The sequence below is a fragment of the Haliotis rufescens genome, unplaced genomic scaffold (assembly GCF_023055435.1).
Source record: "Haliotis rufescens isolate VD_foot unplaced genomic scaffold, xgHalRufe1.0.p SCAF_11, whole genome shotgun sequence".
Taxonomy (NCBI): Eukaryota; Metazoa; Mollusca; class Gastropoda; order Lepetellida; family Haliotidae; genus Haliotis; species Haliotis rufescens.
In genome coordinates, this window is record NW_025963791.1 from 17,413,752 (window position 1) to 17,436,107 (window position 22,356).

The 22,356-nt window shown below is 39.6% G+C and overlaps 1 protein-coding gene across 14 annotated transcripts in view; it reads left to right on the plus strand.

Annotated features, from left to right (window-relative positions):
* The window catches only part of LOC124152032 (rap guanine nucleotide exchange factor 6-like), a 173,878-nt gene that overhangs the window by 114,218 nt on the left and 37,304 nt on the right, over window positions 1–22,356 (plus strand). For 13 of the 14 annotated variants that reach the window (XM_048392335.1, XM_048392342.1, XM_048392341.1 and 10 more), the window contains one exon: window positions 21,109–21,184. In XM_048392335.1, the coding sequence (XP_048248292.1) occupies window positions 21,109–21,184 (76 nt within the window). Of the gene's footprint in view, window positions 1–13,984; window positions 15,251–21,108; window positions 21,185–22,356 lie in introns of those variants that run through there. The other variant, XM_048392340.1, reaches the window with a different exon arrangement.

Sequence of the window (22,356 nt, forward strand, 5' to 3'; positions counted from 1 at the left end):
CTCTGTGATACGAGACCGGTGAAGATCTGGGGTTGAATAGGTCTTCAGCAACCCAAGCTTGCTGTAAAAGGCTACTATGCTTGTCATAAGAGGTGACTAGACGGGATAGGGTGGTCAGGCTCGTTGACTTGGTTGATGCATGTCATCGTATCCTAACTGCATGGATCGATGCTCATGATGTCAATCACTGGATTGTCTGGTCCAGACTTGATTATTTTCATATAGCTTGAATATTGTTGAGTGCGGTGTTAAACAACAAACAAATCTGTGATACTATTAGTCAAATAACAGCTTTTATTAGAGATTGACCTCTTTACCTGAGTCTTCTGGTAAACTGTGATGTAGGATTTATGCATGAGGATTGGAGATGAATGGATTGTTGTTTTGAATGGATTGATGCTGCTGCACAAATTTAAGATATGTGATGGATTTTGTAGGGGATATATTGTCATGCATGGGTTGGCTCTTTCCTATTTAAAGGTTGGAGTTTCGTGGAAGATTGTATTATGCAATAAGAACAATAAAAACGCAAAGCCAGGTGTGGATTAGTTTGCAGTCATAAATAACACTCAACATGTCTGTCCTCTCCTTCCATCTTAGCTATGACCTTTGTTCACATGTTGTAATAATCTGAACCTCTCTCCAGAACATGTTGGCAATTCATTAAGTAATTAGCATGGAATAGTTGCACAGTCTTATGTGTGTGAACATGGTGAATGTCACACCTAGCACTGCCTGGCCCTGGCATCATTTGGTCCCTTATCATACAAGGGTATTTATAAGCCTGGCCCCAATGCTTGCGTATCTGGGGACATAGCCTGCAGGATTTTGCATCAAAAGTTCAACCAGCTCTTTTGATCAAGTTGATGAGTACTGACCATGCTGACTTGGATGTGGGTGGTGTATGTGTTTGTAGGGGTGGGGAGTCCTGTGGGATGGGAGATGAATTTGGGGGGTCTGAGATCAGACTGGAGGTGAAATTAAGGGGTCAGAGGTCATGTTGTTTGTGGTGGGAGATGAAACTGAGAGGTAGGGGGTGAAAACTGGACCCCATTTGGAGCAAGATGTGTTGGGTGAGAAGTGAAACTAGGACCCCTGGGGAACTAGACATGGTTGATAGGGATGAAACTGAAGACTGATTTAGTTTTACTTTTTAGTACCAAAAACATTCCTGGTGCAATTTAAGGATTCTCTTGAGATTCACTGCAAAGAAGAATTATTTCTGAATTTAATTTAAGTTCTGTAAGTACATGAATGATGCACACGCTTTTTGCATGACAGAATTACCATTTAGTGTATTTCTTTCCCAAAGCAGTTCCAGTTTGATTTAATGCTTCAAAGATAATTGATGTTGAAGTACGGCCTCAAGTGTCTCCATTCCTACAACAGGCCTCTTTGAAGCTGTCCCTAGGTGCCAGTGATGCTGTTTTCCTGCTACTACTGATGTAGCCAGACATGTACAGGGTCATTCTGTGAACTACACATGTATTAATCACACACTGTCAGGGCAGATTGGTTCACTCCATGCTGATGACTACAAGCCTTTGGGGAAATGGTACTTTTAGTATCTGGTCAAAATATGTGCTTTTCCGTGGCTGTGATAGGAGAAACTAGTTAGTGAAATAGGTTAGTTTGCTGGCTTTCAGAGAATACTATCAGGGCACAGAGCCTTAAAAGTGAAAACATCTGTCATGGCTGGGTAAACATTGGTTGGAATGAAATTACCGTTCATTATTCACACAATTATGTAGTCATATTTACACATGTGACATATTATTCTTCTAAGAGGAATTCCTTTGAACAAAGGAACATCTTAAGGTTCAGATTTTTTAACTCTAGTTTTGGACTCCTTTCCAGTTTTTCTTGACTGTCAATTAGGGTGGCATCATATTGACCTTTTCAGGCTTAGAAACTGGGGTGGGTGCTTATAACATTTCAACTCAACACAAATGGTCACAATGAACACAAAAAAAAGAGAAAAGAATTTACTAAAAGTATCATGGTAATCTTTCTGAAAACAAGAGACTTGTGTAAGTTAAAGTTCCAACAACTGCTAGCACTGTTTGAATAGGCTCAATACACTTCAGATCAGACATGAGAGATATTTAGCCAGCCTGCATCACGTTTGAATAAAAACATTTATGTTGCACAGTTGGAGAATCTGTTGTAAACGCCGCTGCTGGGACCTGGTAATGGTGATATATGTACACTAATGATAATGGCCTACATTTCTTATCAAATCTGGAATGTTATAACAAGCGTATATCTTTATTAAGTAATGAAGCCTGTCATACACAGACCATTGAGACAGATTTATTGCATGGCAGTTCGAAATAGTAACTGTTGTATAAATCATGTATATTACCAGCGCCCATGGCTAACCAAACACAGCATGCTTACTTTCCAAACTTGAATAGATTCAAACATTCATTGAAAGCAGTTTGTGAATCATTTAAAATGGTCAGCTAAGCTAGGGAGTCAGTCCTGAATCACAGTTATTATGAATTGCATGGCATGACTAAACTTGTACCATATATCTTGTCATGTGTTTAGCCAGATCGATATTGATGTAGTTATGAGGTGCTAACGAACTTTATGGGATTCCTGTCTCAGAATCTGTAATGTATTTTACCAGGAGCCTCTTTTGTACTTTTTCTCCGTGAACATTGCCTGGAGAGGATCGTTATTGCAATGGAAGCTGTTTGTGCATGCATTGTCCTTAAAGGGAGACAACCATTACTCAAGTTGATGATGTTTGTTCTGGCACTGATCCGGGACAGGGGGTTCACTGCATTCAGACACAGTCCAAGTTTAACTATGCCCAGACACAATTAGATATGCAGGGATATATCTATGCCTGCTCAGAGGCCGATATTCAGCCCCAAGTCTAAAGCAAATATCAGTAAAAATTCCAAGTCAAATTATTATTGTAATAACATTTCAGAGATGTCTTACATTCACTGACAACTGGACCAATAAACAAGAAGAGTCTTTAATGTTTAGTTTTACATTTTTGCATTCAATGAAATATTAACAATAACATACCCCTAAATATAAGAAAATAAGGATCTTTAGGAAATTTTGAATAAATTATGTTTTTCTATCAATTTGTCTGCCAAGGGAATTAATACCCCGCTCACATGCATAACATTTACCAACATAAGTAATTTCACACATGTGTAACTATACATACATGCGTATATGTAAATTTACTATGCATTCACACAAAAAGGGTCTTAGGTGTATAAATAAAGTATGTAAATTGTGTAAGGCACACATAATCGTCAATCTGTTTACGACTTTCAACACAAAACAGCTTGTTTTCCAATCAAAGTTGAATGAGAAGAGAGAAACTTCACCGAAAATTTCCGCTTGAAGCAACATGTGTTTGATTTAATTTGTACACAAAGTTTTGACTCCTTGAAACCAAAAGAAAACACTGTCCTCTCAACTCTGTATATACGCATAAAAGTTGGCAACTGTTGACAATTTGTTTTGTGTTGGCAAAAGAACAGATATTAATTAGATTATCCTCTTACATTGACATAAACGTTCACATTGCAACATATACACACAGTTAAAATTTACATTTACATTTGCACCTGCTCCAGACATGATGCAAATTTGCCCCCGGTGAAAATATACACACATGAGTAAACGCGTTCACATGACAAGTATACTCACATATGTATTTCTACACACATGTATAGAGGCACATGTGAAGGGGGTATTAGTTTGGAATCCTGGCCTATATGACATGGTGCAAACAATGTCAGAATCTGGAACATTATTGTTTCAAGAATGTTTCATTCTGTTGAAGCCGAGGACTAGATAGATGTGATAGATGGGAAGGCATTAATTCTAAGTATTTGTAGTAGATTATGAAGGCATAAGTCGGGCAGTACTTTTGATAGATATGAAGACAATTCTGAAGGTTGCTCTACATGTGATGAACAACATTTTAACAACGCGCCAATCATTAGCAAGGTTGAATACAATGGCATCTTACATATGCGGTCATGAATTGTCTTGTGGGTTTGTTTTATCATCTGAGATGCTTGACAATGGAGAGATTCGGTCCTGCAAGTTTTGTTAATGTCAGCAAGGAAAAAATGACATTGAGAAATGTTAGCAGACGTGTTATCCTTAAGGAGACTGGAGTAATGTGCACCCTGACATTTCTGGCTTAATCATACACTGAACATCTCCATCTTTCATTTGACGTGATCATTGTGTATCGCCATTGTGCTGTACAAGCCTTTAATTCACGTTTGATGTCAGAGATGGCCATTACATCCCAAGGGCTGGTGAGCTGAAAACAACTCTTGAGTAGACCCTGCAGCACCACCATTCCCTAATTATCCCGCCACAAACTTTAAACTTTGACTTTAATCAAGGCAAGATTCCCCCAGCAGGCCCTTAAGCCTTTGTGTGATTTTGTCCTGAGATGCCATTTGGCGCTGATGGAAAATAAATGTCTGCCTTCCCGTCTAACCCAGTAAGCAGTACAGTGGACAGAGTGATGCCTGCGAGGGCGATGGATGTCTTGGTGTGGGAACATGGTACGTCAGTGTCGGTACACAATAGGACAGCTTTCGGGAAAATCTCTCATTTTCTTCCCGCCAGCAGCCTTAATTTGTGGACCATTGCTTGGTGCCCACACCACTGGCATCATTTGACTTATTGTTTTCCGAGGGCTGGAGTGCATTATTACACTGGCTAAGTATCTGTGTTGTCAAGAGGAAGTTCCTGTTCCATTACTGTATGAACCATCTTGTGTCACATTTTAGCCACCTTGCTTCTGTGGCTGTGCAGGTGTAATACTGCTAGAGTTATCTCCCTTTGACTATTGGTTTGTGGTTTTTGAAAGACCAGTTGTGTTTAAATATAAATGTATCCAGTAATGAAATTGAACATATTGGCCAGTTAATTCATGCTGTGAACAGCTGGAATAATGACAGCGTTGTTACTCCAATTGTGATTTAACGATGTGTAATGGCTTTGACATATGTGGTTCGTATTAAACAGTGGATCTTAATTAGTTTGACATTTGGTTGTGACTTGTTACTATTTTGAAGTCATTTGAGTATAAAATTTGTAGGCATATGTCTATGAACATATGTACACCTGATGTTAATGTTACAAGGTACTGCAAGAGTGTGGCAGAAAATCTTTATTTGCATTGGCCTTAATGAAACATAACATCTATCTATAGAGAAAAGTCAAGTACCTGTCAATAAGTCTGGTCGTCAAAAAAACATCCCATGTCCATTCATCACATTAGGCATGTCCAGTGGACACTCATGTTCTCCAAACCCCATCCGTCATACCTCAGAATAAAGACAACTTTCATCACACTGTAGACACATGGACTTTTGACCCTCATCTTCCCGATGTCTTGTTTTGTGTTGAGCAGTAACTGTTGATTTTTTCCTCATTCAATGTTGAGCATTAACAATGAATGTACATTATCTAAATATTCTCCTGCGATGGGAGGGAAAGGGAATGCCGAGGCTACATTTCACTGTGGTTACAATGGGGTATCTCACATATCTGCATCACCAGAGAGAAAGGCCTCCATGGCATGCAACAGCTTAAGATAATGGCCTGCATGTTTTCTGGGAGATTGACACTTTCAGATGGCATCTACACAAGTCAGTGTTGTTTATACGTTGCAGAGTGTTCTGTGAGAGATACTAAGATAAAGTTGTCTCCCACCTTGGAAATATTGTGTATTGTGTCGGAATCTGGATCTACCTGGCCTTAGGTATATGGAGAGAATCACATCACAGGTATACTGACGATGATGTAAAGGTGGGATAATTTTATTGGACTTTTGTTGTGTATTTATTATAACCAGTATGGAGATATTGTTTGTATTACTTCTGAAATCGGTCGGGGTGAATTAACAAGATCAATCTTGTCAGCAGAAGAATATTTATTTGTGTTGATTTGTAAGTGTAACATTGATATTGTAAGTTTATTCAATTGTTGCTTTTATTTTAATGTTGCCAGCTGTTTGTGTTCAACCTTTGGTGACATTTCACATATATAAGCTCTGTAGGTATTGTCATGATTGATAACTGGGCTTGTATTCTATACAAACCATAACATAGCAGTCCCTGTCACATCTTTCTGTGACCTAAATATACTGTTTATTGGTGCCATGGCAACAGATATCTATTATCACCAGGATTTCTAAATGCAGTGAATCAATATAATATATCAAACAAACTGTTTTCAGAAAGAGTAATTACTGATGAGGACAAACTTGAATATATCTGACTTCAAATGATTTATGTGTGCACTTGTGAGCAAGCAGGAAGATATTGTGTGACTCCTCGTCCATGTGGTCTTCCTAATAGGATGGGTGGATCCCTTCACATAGGTCCTCATGGGGCTCCTCCTAACTGTCTTCCTTGTTGGATGGGATGGGATGGGTGGTCCCACCAGATCTCACAATCCACATACTGTCCTCCCTGTTCTCGATATCCTTGTTTGATGGGATGGATGGTCCCACCAGATCTCACAGTCCACATACTGTCCTCGATATCCTTGTTTGATGGGTGGTCCCACCAGATCTCACAATCCACATACTGTCCTCCCTGTTCTCGATATCCTTGTTTGATGGGTGGTCCCACCAGATCTCACAGTCCACATACTGTCCTTACTGTTCTTGATATCCTTGTTGGACGCCAATGGACGGAATGGATGGTCCCACCAGATCTCACAGTCCACATACTGTCCTTACTGTTCTCGATATCCTTGTTGGATGGGTGGTCCCACCAGATCTCACAGTCCACATACTGTCCTCACTGTTCTCGATATCCTTGTTGGATGGGTGGCCCCACCAGATCTCACAGTCCACATACTGTCCTTACTGTTCTCGATATCCTTGTTGGAAGGAATGGATGGTCCCACCAGATCTCACAGTCCACATACTGTCCTCCCTGTTCTCGATATCCTTGTTTGATGGGATGGATGGTCCCACCAGATCTCACAGTCCACATACTGTCCTCGATATCCTTTTTGGACTGAATGGGTGGTCCCACCAGATCTCACAGTCCACATACTGTCCTCACTGTTCTCGATATCCTTGTTGGATGGGTGGTCTGAACAGATCTCACAGTCCACATACTGTCCTCACTGTTCTCGATATCCTTGTTGGACGGAATGGATGGTCCCACCACATCTCAGTCCACATACTGTCCTCGCTGTTCTCGAAATCCTTGTTGAACACGAAGATCCCACCAAGCCTCACTGGGTGTCTGCAGGAGAAACATGTTCCAACATGTATTCAATCTGATTGCATCCGAACAAATATCCTGACATTGTGCTGCTCACTACCCTGCTGGTTGGTATATCTGCCCAATGTGTTCTCCTAGTGTCTACTTGAATGCACTAGGACACAGTCAAGTTTTTTCAGTGTAATCTTTACAAGTGGGCTAATCTTAAGTGTGACATTAAACCTCATTTATGTTCATATTGAACGCCATATTAAACCCCATTTCACCTCACCTCGCCATTCAAGTGTACACCTCTCCATCCATACCCCTCATCCAACATCTTCCAGGTTCTCTTCACACATCACTATCTTGTGTTGTTTACAGTGTTAATATGAAGTGTGGTGTTTCAAAATCAGGAACATCAACTCTCAACTTACAGACCCTGATACAAATATATATCAAATACAGCCCATGCAAGTCTATAATGTTTGGCAAGTCTAGATCACTGCAGTATCTGAAAATGAAGAGAGTCACTGGGCTCCTTTTTATTATATTTTTATTAAGATAACTGAACAACTGGTTTTTTTATGTACGATATGTTCATTTCAGAGACTAGATTTTAGTCTACTCTCAGCTGGGCTGGATGTCAATCAAGTGTTGCCATATTGGACATTTAGGACCTTCATATGATCCTTGTCAGTCCTATCAAATCCAGCACTCACCCTAAACTAAATATGCCTGACCCTGAGGACACTTCGGTACATACCATTGTTAAAAGCACCTAATTGAAATACACTATGACAAGTTTGGGGCTTGACACTTCGTGCTCTGTCTTCATTAGCCTTTGTTTGATGATAATGTAGCTAATTATTGTTTCCATAATCAACCAGGATATAGTTAGTGTTCCCTTTGTCCTTATTAATAGACATTGTTGCTAATATATCATTTACTAGGAAGAAAAAAGTCATATCTAGGCGTGTGTAACATTTGATAACATTATAAATGAACTCTTAGAGTTCTGAAAATGTAAGTTTAACAATGTCACATTTGTATATTATACTTCCCTATCATGTCCTTTTGTGCTGGGACGGGTACCTCGGGTACTCGGGCTGGGTGGGTACCCAGGTACCCAAAGGACTACCCGGACCTGAGGTTAGTCACGTGATATATTGTTTCATGACAAAAGTTCACTATAACTACATGGTTACACAAATCACTTATGTTTGCATTTCTTCATGACTATGATCGCATTCCTTCTGACTTATATGTGTTTGAATAAAGATAAAACTTCAGTCAACTTCAGTGTATATGCATGACCAGATCATTTTATACGTGTATCTAAATACATTTTGCTCAGGCTACTGTCAAACTATTCCCAATCGGACATTTTGTACCTATATTTTGAAACCAACAGCGGGTACTCGGGGAGGGTCGGGTAATAGGGGTGTGGTACACGGGTAGTAAATGGACTTGTCCCTGCCCTAATGTCCTTCTTAGTTGGACATACAGTGATTATTGTGTAAAATGAATAAAGTTGAACTCAGTGTTCGATACAGATGGATGGAAATTTCTTCCTGAGCTTGATACATGTCCATGTAGTTTTCTTTTACCAAATCTTAGACTGTTTGTCCGACTTGCTCCATTTCAAAGGTGTGTATTTATCCAAGTAATTTTTGACTTCCTACCTCGCCTATCCGCCTGGCCATCTTTGTGAGGATTCTCTTGACTAACATCCTAATCTTCTCCCTGATCCTGTATTTGCTACCTCTATAGATACACTTGGCACTGAGGTCCCCGGGCAGCACCCAGCACACATCGTATTGTAACAGACCAGGAGTACTGTACATGACACTGTGATCAATATCAGAGCTGACTGGTCAGTGAACTCATCTGTGGTGTCTAATGATCAGGGATGAATATACGACGACTTCATCTGCTGTCAAACTGTAAACCATTCATCTTCATAATGAGATGCAAACATTTAATCTTTTATCGCTTACAAAAGTTAAGATTTTTCATTGTTAAGATTTGATAATGCTTATTAAGACAAAATGTACAGGAATTTACCTTTTTTGAAATGATTTGTATCTGTGCACATGTCCTTTCTTTATTGCTTATTGATTGTGTTCTTAGTTGTTCATAGTGCTATTGACTAAGTATATTACTCAAAAGACGTTAAACAACACCCAATCTTTCATATTACTTGATTAACTATGGTAATATGAAAGAATCGTGTGTTCTTGAACTTATTTTGAGTAGTATATATGTCAAGTGGCTATTTGATTGCCAACAAATATCCTGGACTAAATCTGATTAACTTTATGACGTGTTTTGTACAGACACAAACAATTTATTGAATAAGAACTTTTATTAAAGAACTAACATCTGAAGCATGAAATAACTCTACATCCTTTATGACTATGATCAAAAGAGCTTCATTTTTCATTACATGAGCCTTTGACAAAGACAGCCACTGTTGTGTTTATAGGTATGTCATATTTAGGCTCCAGGAAACAAGCACAGGCATTCTCTGACCAGACTTAACTGTACGTGTGTTGTGTATGAATCCTACATGTGCAAGTGCTTTATCCTGTAGGGTAGTGGGTCAGTGGAGATGGGTACAGACATACAGTGTATGTCTCTGGTTATTAATCACAGTGATTCAAGTCGTGCCTATTGTGCATTGTTTCAAAAAGTACAATATAAACTATACTATGCTAGGGTTTACAGTCCATGTGTTGATGTTCAAACATGGGATTAACACTAGCTGAGTGAATCTTCACAAGGGCAAAAAAGTTAAAGAGGCCAAATTTGTTTTATTGATTCTATGAGTATGAGTTAAAGTCGGACACAACACTAGATTTCAAATGCTTGGTACAGTAGTTATTCTTTGCCATGAGAAGCTTAGGATTTTCGGACAAAACCGTTGAGGGAAGATGAGGTGGGTGAGTGGATAATGTGTTTGATAGTTGATGGATCGACTTGTGTTTAGTTCCCCACCATCAATCTCAGTCTGGGTGTAACAAAATAATACAATAAAAATTTTGCCCGTTTGTCAGCTAGGGTTACTAGTAACTTGGGTGTGATGACCATGTAATGTAAATCCTGTGTGCAACAAGGATGTAATGTCCCCATGAAGATCCGGGACAGGTTTAGTCTTCAGCAACCCGTGCTAGTGATAAGAGATGACTAACAGGATTGGTTAATGCATGACACTGTTTCCCAATTGCCTAGATTGAAGCTCATGTCAATCACTGGATTGTCTGGTCCAGACTTGATAATTTACAGAGCACCGTCACAAAGATGGAATATTCTTAGTACAGCATTAAAACAAACAAAACAAGGATGTCATGAATTTCAAAAGAGATAACTTGATTGTTTTACTCTAATGCGTCTTCCTCTCTGAATATACAGTTCAGATCAGACCTGTAGTGACTTCCAAAACCACCAATTGTTTTTCTGTATTCATAATCTAAATACATGATAATTGTTTTGAAATTATGTTGAATGCATTATGAGTATTTTAAATGCATGATGTTTATCTATGATTGATATTGACAGAATATGTAATATTACAGCATTGTTGGGCCACATGTGACCATGTGTCATGATAAGTTGTCTCGGTATTCTATCAACTCCTGGTGATAGGACAGCTTTCATACACAGCACCAATGACAAATGTGTTTATTTGATGTCCTTTGTGTGTAGTTATCTAGCCTATCTTATACTGCCTGAAACCACTGATGTGTGGATCGTGTACAGAAACTATCCCTTTGTCAGAACCCACACACCCCGCTGGGTTTGTTAGAGTCCTAGTTTGATGTTCTGATGTCAACTTTGTGATCTTATTGTGTTATTGACTTTTAGAAGCTTTATCTTGTGGGCAGGTAATGTTAATTTTTTTTGGTGCAGTTTAGCAGCTACCCTTTTGCTTCATGCTAAAGCTTGTTGATGTTTTTACATACAGGTGGTTTATTACTGTTTTGCAGTTAACAGATTTGCAGTCTTGAGACTTTAGCCGCTTGTCATAAGTCTGAGTCTTGTAAAATTCTGCTTGATCCTGCAGCTCAGCTAATAATGTACCATATGATAACACTAAACTGTACAAAAAATGATGCTGAGAGCCAGGTTTAGGCCAGTAGACTCAAAAGTTTCAGCACAGACTGGATTTGAAAGACCTTTGTAACTCACTTAGCTTCGTCACTATGATGACTGGTTTCTTTTTTCATGATGTAATTGTTGCAGTTGATAAACATAGAGGGCTGTGTTATTACCTGATACAATCAGCCATATTAATACATGATGAGTATTTGTTGCAACCCTTGGGTACAAAGTTCTTGTCAGATAGGTAAGTGGGGAAGTGCAGTGGTTATAGTGTTGGCCTGTCATCACCATATGGGTACAATGTGTGAAGCCTTCCTTGTTTTCCTCTAGGATATGTCAGGAGGTTTTGCTAATGGGGCATAAAACCACACTCACGCACTCACTCACTCACTCACTCACTCACTCACTCACTCACTCACTCACTCACTCACTCACTCACCCATACACTCACCGACCCACTCACCCACCCTACTGGGTTAGAGTAGAGTAAGCCCTCAGCAACCTGTGCTGGTCGTATGAGGCGACGTAATGGATCGGGATGTCAGTGTCAGGCTCTGTGACTTGGGTGATAGCTTGTCTGGTCCAGCCTTGATTGAATACAGGCTACTGTCATATAGCTCGGATATTGCAAAGTGCGGCATCAAACAAGACACATGCTCGTGTTCACGCTTACACTTGTACAAAGAGTGAAGTTCAGCTGAAAGGTGCAATCATTGAATAAGGTTTGCAGGATTGCATGTGTTCAGAGCATGACTTTCTGAAGCTGTTTTCGTTTCTAGTTTCCCCCTCCGTGATATTGCTGGAATATTGCTAAAAGAGGCGTAAAGCCAATCTCACTCACTCACACACTGAAGCTGTTTACCTTAACACTTATGTTACCTTTGTTCTCTGGAGGCAGCCTCTGTACATGTATAGGGGCGGTCGGGTAGCCTAGTGGTTAAAGCGTTGGCTCATCACGCCGAAGACCCGGGTTCAATTCCCGACATGGGTACAATGTGTGAAGCCCATTTCTGGTGTCCCCGCCGTGATATTGCTGGAATATTGCTAAAAGTGGCATAAGATCGTACTCACTCACTCACTCACTCCTGTACATGTATATTAGTAAATGACAGGCCAGACACTGGATATGACAATAGCTGTAATCTAGTTGAACAGGACCAGGACCAGGCAATTGACAACCTTCCATGTCTTATCTTGTACATAAATGCAAAGATTAGTATAATGTCCACCAACAACATCACTTGCTGAAAGTATCCTGACCATATAGTGGATATCAAAGCTGTAAAACAATACCTTGAGTGTAATAACTGATACCATGCTGGAAAACAGGTCTGCTTGAGTTTCAGGAAACATTAAATATTGAAACACTCCTGCCTGTAGTTCCTTTTGTCCCAGTCCTTGTCATCAGATGACGTTAAAACGGTAATAATCCAACATTAGGAGGAAAATATTGTGTCAGGGGTTAATGGATTAAGGTATTAAGACATGCCCCATGGTAAGGAGGGGCTGTTTGATGGGTGGTGGTTGTGCTGCAAGACCATGTGTGTAGAGGTAAAGACATGCAGGCTGGCATCTAACAGAAAAAAACTGTTGTGTGTAACATTGGATACTGCTTGATGAAATTCTAATCCTTGGTTGCCTTTTGACTAGGCCTCATGGGGGAGATGTGAAGGGTGACGTGTTCATTGTGGTTGGGTTGTCAGGCAGAACAGGTTAAGTTGTATGGAAAGATAACATTTTGTATATGTGCTTTATGAAGCCTGTTCAACCAACATTATCAAAAATTGAAAGATAATAATTACTGTATACATGGTTCAGGCTGTTCACCTGGTAATATCACATACTGAAAGGCGATATTTGGAATATTCTAATATGCATTCAACCTTATCAGGGCTTTACTGACTCATACTGTTGAATAAAGAAAACAATATTATCTGGGTTAATAGCAGGAAAAACTTGGGTTTGTTGGGTATTGGATGTTTGAAATTATTTGAGGTTTTAAAAGTATTTCAGAGAATTGGTACAGCTGTAGAAAATATCACAATGATTAAATTGCTTTATCTGTTTTTCTAAGACTATTTCTTTCTCAATCCAAATGTTACTTGAAATACAAGCACCAATATCAACATTAAACTGCTTCAGCCAAGCTTTTCTTCTGCCAAGGCAACATTTTGAAGTAAAATTGTAAAGACATTGCCAATTCAGTTTACACTGTAACTGATCTGAAGTAACAGGCCTATAATTGATTGTTTTCAGTCAGGAATAACCTGTGATTTTTTATTGTCAAGTGAGCTCAACTAGTCTCTCACATGACATGCTGTCTCTCCTGTGGAGGCCATAATTTCACCTTTGCATGATTTGTCCAGTTTGTGTCAGCTTAGTCCTTAGCCATTTAAGCAAGAACAGACGGCAGTAATCTGGTCTCCTCTAGGGGGTGAGAGCAGGGCGGATTTGAAACAAATATGTCTGTATGTGTAGATAAAGATGACTGTATGGGTTAATTGGGTTTCAAAGTTCATTGTTAGAGTACACCATGGCAGAGATACAATTGTAATTCATCCTGTGAGCTCATAATCAATTAGCCCAATCCGCCCACCACCCCCTGAGGCCGAGTGAGTCAGCCCATCACGTATGAATGGTTCAGTCTGTCAGGTGGCAGACGACAGCCAGGTATTGTAGTAGGCTAAGCTCACCTCCACTTCAACCTTCGATCTGAGTCAGTCTGGTGCTCACACCTGGGACTGGAGAGTTCTGTGACCACTGACTGACCGGTGTGTCTTCATCCACCTGCATGATCGATATGCAGGGTTGTGTGTGTGCCCATTGTGGTGGTGTAATTGGTCACTATAGTTGGTGACTCACGCTACTAGAGCGAGGTGTTGTCACATGGCACGTGGCTCTGTTATCAGATAATTAGTAAACATGAAGAATGATTCATAATTTTGTGCAATATGGAGGTTTGTTTGCACATATGTCATTCATTTCATGTTGCTGTGTCGTCCCCAGTTCATGACAGTCGACAACATTGGAGGGATGTCATAGGATGGGATTCTTCGGACATACGGTCATGTTTATAAACATTGAACAGACGGGCCTTTGTTGTGACGGGTATAGGCAGTCTTTTCTCAACACTGGATGCTCTTCAGTTATAGTGCTGGGATGATCTGTCACCAGAGAAACATTTGGTGTGCTACAGTGCCGTACTGTTTCATGTGACTGGGTTTAAACTGACAGATTCTAATTACCAAGGCTGATTGTTGTTAATATTTATCACCTTGTGTTCCCAGTCACAACTGTGTTCTGTTGGGCAGGATATTTTGATAGTGCAACTGCTGGTGCGTGATTTGGTAACATTTGAGGAGCAGATTTGGGAGCCTGGAGATGACAAAAAGTGCTTACACTTTATCATTGTTTATAAAGGCTCTTAACGTCAGAGGATAATCCAGGTGATATACAACAAAACTGTTGTCAGCCTACAAGCTATGTTAACAGTGAAGCACATGACACAAGCGATGGTAGTGTCTAAGTAGCATTGCCCGACAACATTGCCTTTGCACAAACTTGGCTAAAAAAGGAAGAATTAATCTTGACATCAAGCATTGGGATTTTGTCTTGAGAGGATCATACAAATTGGATTAGTACACCAGAAAAATTGCTGTAATTTCAAAGATCAGGACTCTGGCAATGAAGGACAATGGATTAGGGTGCATAATCTTCATATAGATCATAGTATTGAGCATGCTGATTTACCTGATTGGACATTCCGAGCAGGAGGAGGCTGAGGTGCTGGTCCCTCCCCCAGGGGTTACAAATGACCCTAGTGACCCGGGGTTGGAGGGGCGGGACCCCAAGGGGCAGGGGTGTTTGGAGTGTGCAGATCCTTGCAGTGGGCATGGATACATACAAGGTGAAGAGGACAGGTCGGTACATCAGGGATTTAGCTCAGATTCCAAACTAAGTGCCCTTGACAGACAAATTGGGGGAAAATCGTTTTTGTTAATGAATGGGATTTTTCTTTAATATTCTTATTTTCTTAAATAAGGGGTATACATGGAATGTTAACTTGCATAATATTCCATGCAATGATGAAAAACTAAACACGAAAACCTTTTCCTGTATTTTGGGCCTTACTGTTATCAGTGAAATACAAGTCATCTCTACAAAGCCATAACCTTAGTTATAAATTTAACATCATGAATCGGGATAAGTTTAATTCCATCTATGGTTTTTACTGACATTTGCTCCAGACTTGGGGCCGAATATCAGCTTCTAAGCAGGTCCTAGGTTAATGTCCACTTATAGGATTAGGGTAAGTTGGTCGATGATGCATGCTGGGTGTCCTCGTTATGGTGATAATGCATCAGTTTAGTTCTCAGTGGACTCAATCTTGTCAGGAATGTTTTTGGAGTTTATGAGTAGTTATTGGCTTAGGCTATTCTCATTCATTGTTAAATTTACAGAATATAAGGATTTCATGATTAGTCCTAAATTTGTATCCAGCATATGTAATATGTACCCCCGATTAACAAGGAAACTTGCAAAAACTTATGTCACCTACATACATTGTTATAAATCACTTTAAAAAAACCCTTAGAAAATGATCATTCATTGCATCAGTATTGTTAATGTTCTATAAAAAAATGTATAAGGAATAAGACAGGTGATTCATAAAGTTTGACTTTCAGATTATGACCGCAGATATTGATAAACGGTTCAGAAGCTCATTACTTTGTCACTAACAAATGTCACGCTTTTCAAACATCAGTTTAAATAGACCGATATACGAAGTATCCGAACTGCAAAATAATAAACAAACATGGGGCGTATGACACGACACAAACTGCCGTATAATGTCACCAGGGTTACCCCCTCGGAGAAGTAAAGTGGAATTCTATTGCTTTCTATTGTTTAAAAAGGCTGAACCGTCCAGGACTAGCCTTGCACCGTGGTTTCACCTCATCTCTTGTAAGGAGGGAAGCTCACGTATATATTTGAAGTGTTTGGCCAACTTGCCGAGATGGTATAGGTGATTTCTGAGGCGTGACACTTTGCCGGTGTCAGGTATGCCTCAACATGACTCAAGTATAGCTCATGACATGTACATGACAAGTGACATGGCGGTGGGATGAAGCTTGGTGTTTAGTGTAGTGGAATCAACAAGCTCCTAAGCCTTAAATAGTGAAAACAAACACTGCAACTTCCCTTTGGGATATCAGGATATTTGTGTTGGTGTCTTGTTGGATTACAGTTAGAAAATATTGTGCTGCCTGATTTCCTGTTATAAGTGTAATCTAAACAATGACATTTTTACAATGGCTATAAATTAGTTATTTTTGCAGTGGTTATCAATGACTTGTATTTCAACAGTTAACAATGACTTATATTGGCAACAGTGTCCAATGGCATACATTTGCAACAGTCAACAATGACTTATATTTGCAATGGTTAACAATGATTTTATATTTGCAATGGTTTACTTGAAAGGACTACTCAAAGATACCAAAAAAATGGCTTGCCAAAAAACTATAAACTGATGTTAAATTTATGTTCCAACTTATGTTACTCTATTCAGTGATACCTTCTAAAAACATCACGTACCATGATGGAGCCAAGTGTTTAAACCATTTGTTTGATATATTACATCCAGTGAAAGTGACTTTTGTGTCCCTTGCTATGATTTGCTTGAGCACTGCAAAAAGAGATAAAAAGATCGCTCATTCACCCACTCACCAAACTTGACATGTGACACTTGGAGCTTTGCCCTCGCCTCGTGCTGACAGACTGGGAGACAATCTATCACATAACTTAAGCACTGTTCAAAGCAGCATCATACTCTCAGACTGGGTAAATCACCGATCTGCTTTCTCTGTGTATGTTATGAAGGACACATCTTGAATTGCACCACAGCATACAGTTGTAACTAATTTCTTTGTGGATATCAGTGGTAGAAACTAACATTTTCAGTCCACTCATCCTTTTAATGATAACATACAGCAAACCCCTTAAAAATGGCAAATTTCTACTAGTCCTTATACCTTAACTATTGGGCAGTTTGGCAAGGACTACAGGACTAGTGCCAATTTCTAACACTGGATATAAATAATCACAGGTTTTTCACACTCTGTATGCTTGACAATTTGTTTAATCCTGCCTTGTAATTACATTAGAATGTCCATAAAGACCAATTCGTTGCTCATTTGATTAATGTCGATAAAGTGAACCCTGTGAACTTGTAACCTTTGTCCTCCCTCCCCCATTGATTGTCAGCCAACCCACTTACCTACTAGATATACATCGGGGCATATCAAATCTAGGTATATCATTTCAAGAAACGATCCAGGTTGTGAGTGATAATCTCAGTTTGAACCCCAGGGTGTTGGCAAGTTACCCCGAGATAGCGAGATAGCCAGGTGGGACTGGTATTGACCCATGCAGGGTACGCTCTTGAAGGAGCTCACACAATGCCGGCTTGCAACCCACACCATAATGATAGGGTGCTCTAGCCCTTCTTTACTTACATGTTCTTTTACACGGCAACGTGAATGTACAGATAATTTGATCATTTCAAAGGTTTGGGTGGAATAATCAGCAGTGACCATCTCTGGTGGTTGATTTCCAGAATAAACAGTAGTTAAAGCTGTGGTTGTGATCGGGAAGGTGTTATTACATTGTGAAGATAAAGATCGATTTCCTACCTTTCTGGATGGTGTTTACAATGTCATTATGTCTTAAATGTCATTATGTCTTAATGTCATCTTTCCCATATGCTGTTGCTGTTCTGTTTTTGATGAGTCAGTAATTTCCACATGTTTCATAATCACCGCCTACTGATGGATTGAGGCTGAAGACTTTTTGTGGTTCTTGCTGTTTTGATATTTCTCTTGTTATTCTGAGTATGCAGATGTGGAGACAAAGACGAACTTCACAAGAACAGATTGAAGTCCCAAGTGGGGCTGGTCACTTTCATAAGTAACTGCATGATGTCAAAAGGGTTTTTACTTACTCCTAAGGATGGTAGGCATCAATTAGTGTCAAATGATGCAGATATTCCATTCTGAACTTGAATTACATGAAATGCGGCTTTGTTTTAAGTAGTTTGTGCATTAATAAGTATTTTAGAAGTAAAATATTTAAGTGATGTTTTAATCATGTTAATACTGATGTCTTTGTTATACCCAAGCACCTTGTTCCAGTGATTAGATACCTGGATTCTATAGTTTCAGAAAGTTTTGTGTTTTGCAAGTCTCCATGAGGATAGGTCGCCCTAGGAACTGTTTATTTAGGCCAATTTATCCTGGTGGACGTCATATTTGTGTCGTCAACACAGACACTGATCAGTCTAGTGTTACTTCTTTGTGACACAATAGCTATTACCACCGTTACACAATAGTGATTAGCACATGACTGGACATCGGAGCCAGGGCCAGTGATGTTTAATCAGGCGGGACGTCTCCTCTTCCACCCACCCCATCCCCCTCACCTCCCCCTACTCTTGGTCTTTGATGTGCTTGTAGGTGTGTTTAGCCGTTATCAACACATGCCCACAGCTCATGACTGGGACAAATAAGCATGGTAATAGCTTGACCAACTAGCACAAACATTGACCTATCTTGTAACATATGGATCGCACACCAAACAAGTGTGTGGAACTACAGGGGGTTTTGTTGATTGGGGCCAGGGTTTAAGTGTTTACAGCTTGAGTTGGTGGACACTGGAGAGGGTGGATTTGATTGGGGTGGTTCGATTCTTTATTCTTGTTTGGGAGGTAAGATGTTGAACAAGGACTGATATGTGTACCTTGATGAAGCTGTGGAGGTTTTGAGGATGTGACACCATCTCAATGTATGATAGGTGTATGTTGTCTGTATATGTTGATGATGGATGTGGGTTTAAGTATATTCCTTGTTGAAGGACATACTTGGTGAACGAAAGACACATCTAAAATATTTTTTATAAACCACTGAAGAAAGCAGATATTGTATTCTATTTTGAAATAACAAGCCTAATCTCTTTAGAGTCTTGTTATTTTTGGCATACAAAATGTGGAAATGTTTCACATAAACTGAACGCTATGGGTCAACAAAACGGAGTTCTCTACCAGATTCCCGCTTGATGTATCTCGTGGGAAAAAAACTGTCAGCTTTTCTCCGGGGACTTAATATTGTTCATTCAGCCGTTTCAGTGCTGAATAAGCGTTTAACTTGTTTGCCAGTTTAAGTTGGGTGTACAGTCGTGGTGTAGCTGCCTGTATTGTTGGTTGTTGGTCTTATCTGTTACATACAATATTTCAGTGACAGCTGCTGTGGGAAAATCACACAAGTACCCACTGGGTCTCACCTCTCGTAACGGTTCATGTTTACCTGTTGTAGATGCTGATCATATTGCTGAAGAGAGCTTTATTAAACAAGTTTAATATTAAAGTTAAGGTTTAGAAATTGGGTTCCTGAAATTGGATATGTTTAATAGATTATGTCTGCTTCTTAAACATGTTCGAAGCATGGAAAGTTTTTAAGACTAGCGTGGAAAATGTTTGAATAGGTTGTAATAATTGAAATCTGATATTATTCATGGGGTTTTCTTAGAAAGGATTATCAAGAACTACTTGTCTACAGTGCACTGAAATTCCTTGTGTTGATTGCTGAAATCGCTATTTATGGTTACATCTAAAGATCCTGCGTTTAAGATTAGCATCATTTTATCCGATATATGACATCAATCCCACTTTTCCTGCATTCTTAGAATACAGGCCACTGTGGGATACTATTGCAGTAAAGTACTATTTTTATACTGTCTGATGTCTCTGTTTCCTGCCCAGTGGGCGTGCACTTGAAGTCGGAAGTAAGCCAAGGAAGGTTAATCCTAGGGCATTGCAAGGGTCAGAAAACAGTATGTTGTCACTATGCTTAAGTTAGATCAGGATTTACACACACAAATCTGGCTTTGCAGGACAATCAGAAATCAGAAAATAGTTTCGAAATAGACTATTTATTTGTATAGCTTTCATCAGTCAGTTTGGGAAGATTGTTTTTTATAGATCTACCTGATAATACTTTTTGTGAAAATGAGTGTGTGTGCATGATGAGATAATGATAAACATGACAGCTTGTTGTGAATATAAAATGGTGGTTTATCTGAAATTGACCTTTGATGATAAAGTCTCACATCCGTTGTCAGTAAGTTAGGGATAAATTTGATACGTAGCTTTCGAGGCCAACTGATGATGTCAATCATAAACAAGACACCAATTGGGACCAGTACAATCACAACCCAAACAGCCATATCATTTTTGTTGTTTCTTAATTGACAAGTAATTTTGTCTCCACTCACTGACTCGCACCAGTGTGTTTGCTTATTTGTCAAACTATTAGCTGGAGAGCCACAATTGTATTTGGGTAATTCACTGGCATTTATACCTTAACCTAAAAAATATTTTTGAATACTTTCCCCCACTTTCTATTGTTTGGACAGAGTTATCAAAATGTTTGTAGAAACAGATTAAGATGTTTGCCCCATTACATGATAATGTGTACTTGGTGTAAACTTCGTCCTTCTTACACTCATTCATGACTTGTTCAAAGGTAGTATCAATAAATTAACATTTCTATGGAACAGCTGACACAGTGGTCATACCTTCCTATCGGGAGCCCTTCCTTGTTGATAACAGTACATAGTGTAGTGAACACACACTGCAGGATTCGGGGGAAATGTGATGCATCTACTATTGTTCTCTGTTATGCCTGCTTGTTAATTGTGCTAATTGCTTCATTGTTTGTTGCAGTTTTGGCAAGAGGACACAAGGATGTGCCCGCCGGACGAGCGAGTGCCTCACTCTCGAGCCTTCCGAGATGATAGCAGTAAGTAAAAGTTGTACATACTCTCTTCAGTATTTATCACATGTTGATTGGACCCGTGGAGATCTGGGGTAGAATAGGTCTTCAGCGAGCCATGCTTGCCGTAAAAGGCAACTAGGCTTGTCATAAGAGGCGACTAACGGGATCAGATGGTCAGGCTCGCTGACTTGGTTGATGCCTGTCATCGTATCCCAATTGCGTGGATTGATGTTCATTATGTCAATCACTGGATTGTCTGATCCAGACTCGATTATTTACAGACTGCCGTCATATAGCTGGAATATTGCTGAATGTGGCGTTAAACAACAAACAAACAAAAGAACAAACAAACAACACATTGATTAACTGAGTGAGTAAGTGTTTTGAGGTTGAACACAGCTGTCAGACATCACTTCAGCATATCCCATGGCAAAGGTTAGTTTTTGATGTTGAGTGTAGTGCATGTTGTGGATGCAGATCTAGGTAATCCCAAAAGCATAGATTGTCTGAGACCAAAATATTTAAATGAGTGAATCACAAGACAATAAGTCAAGAAGCAAGCAAGTTGTGCCACCTTAATAAGACCATTTGGTTGGTTCCCCCTGTTCTGTGGAGGATATATGATCATTTAGTTACACCTAATATGTGTGTCGATCTGTTGATATCTTTCAACTCTTGCCGTGTAGTATATCCTGGTATATCCTTCCTCCTTTACCAGGTGAATCACCAGGTGGTATGTACAGTGTTGTCATCTGTGAAGGTCCCACCTGTCCAAAGGTCAGATTCAAATGTGTTGAACATTTGATTTTTGGTAGCTTCACCTAAAGACACCCGATGGATTTTTTAATTTGTCAGATATTGTGAAGGTGACATCAGGATATTTTCCACAAAGCAATGCCAGTGCCACGACTGTCGTAGATCCCATTCTTTCGAATTGACTTACATATTTAACATATATAATATCTTCAGCTGGTGGTTTACACCGTGGAGTGGGTAAGGTTTGATTTCAGAAATTACAAACTGTAGGTCGCAAGACAACAAGAAGTGTTTTTGGATGTGTGCATGCTATTAATGAGATCTGACTGCATGGTATAAATGAGATCTGACTGCCCAGATCTTGATTTGATGTGGCGATACAGGATTTATGGCCCGCGGCATTAGACAATGCAATTGAAGGAGGCAGGGTTGAGACCAAA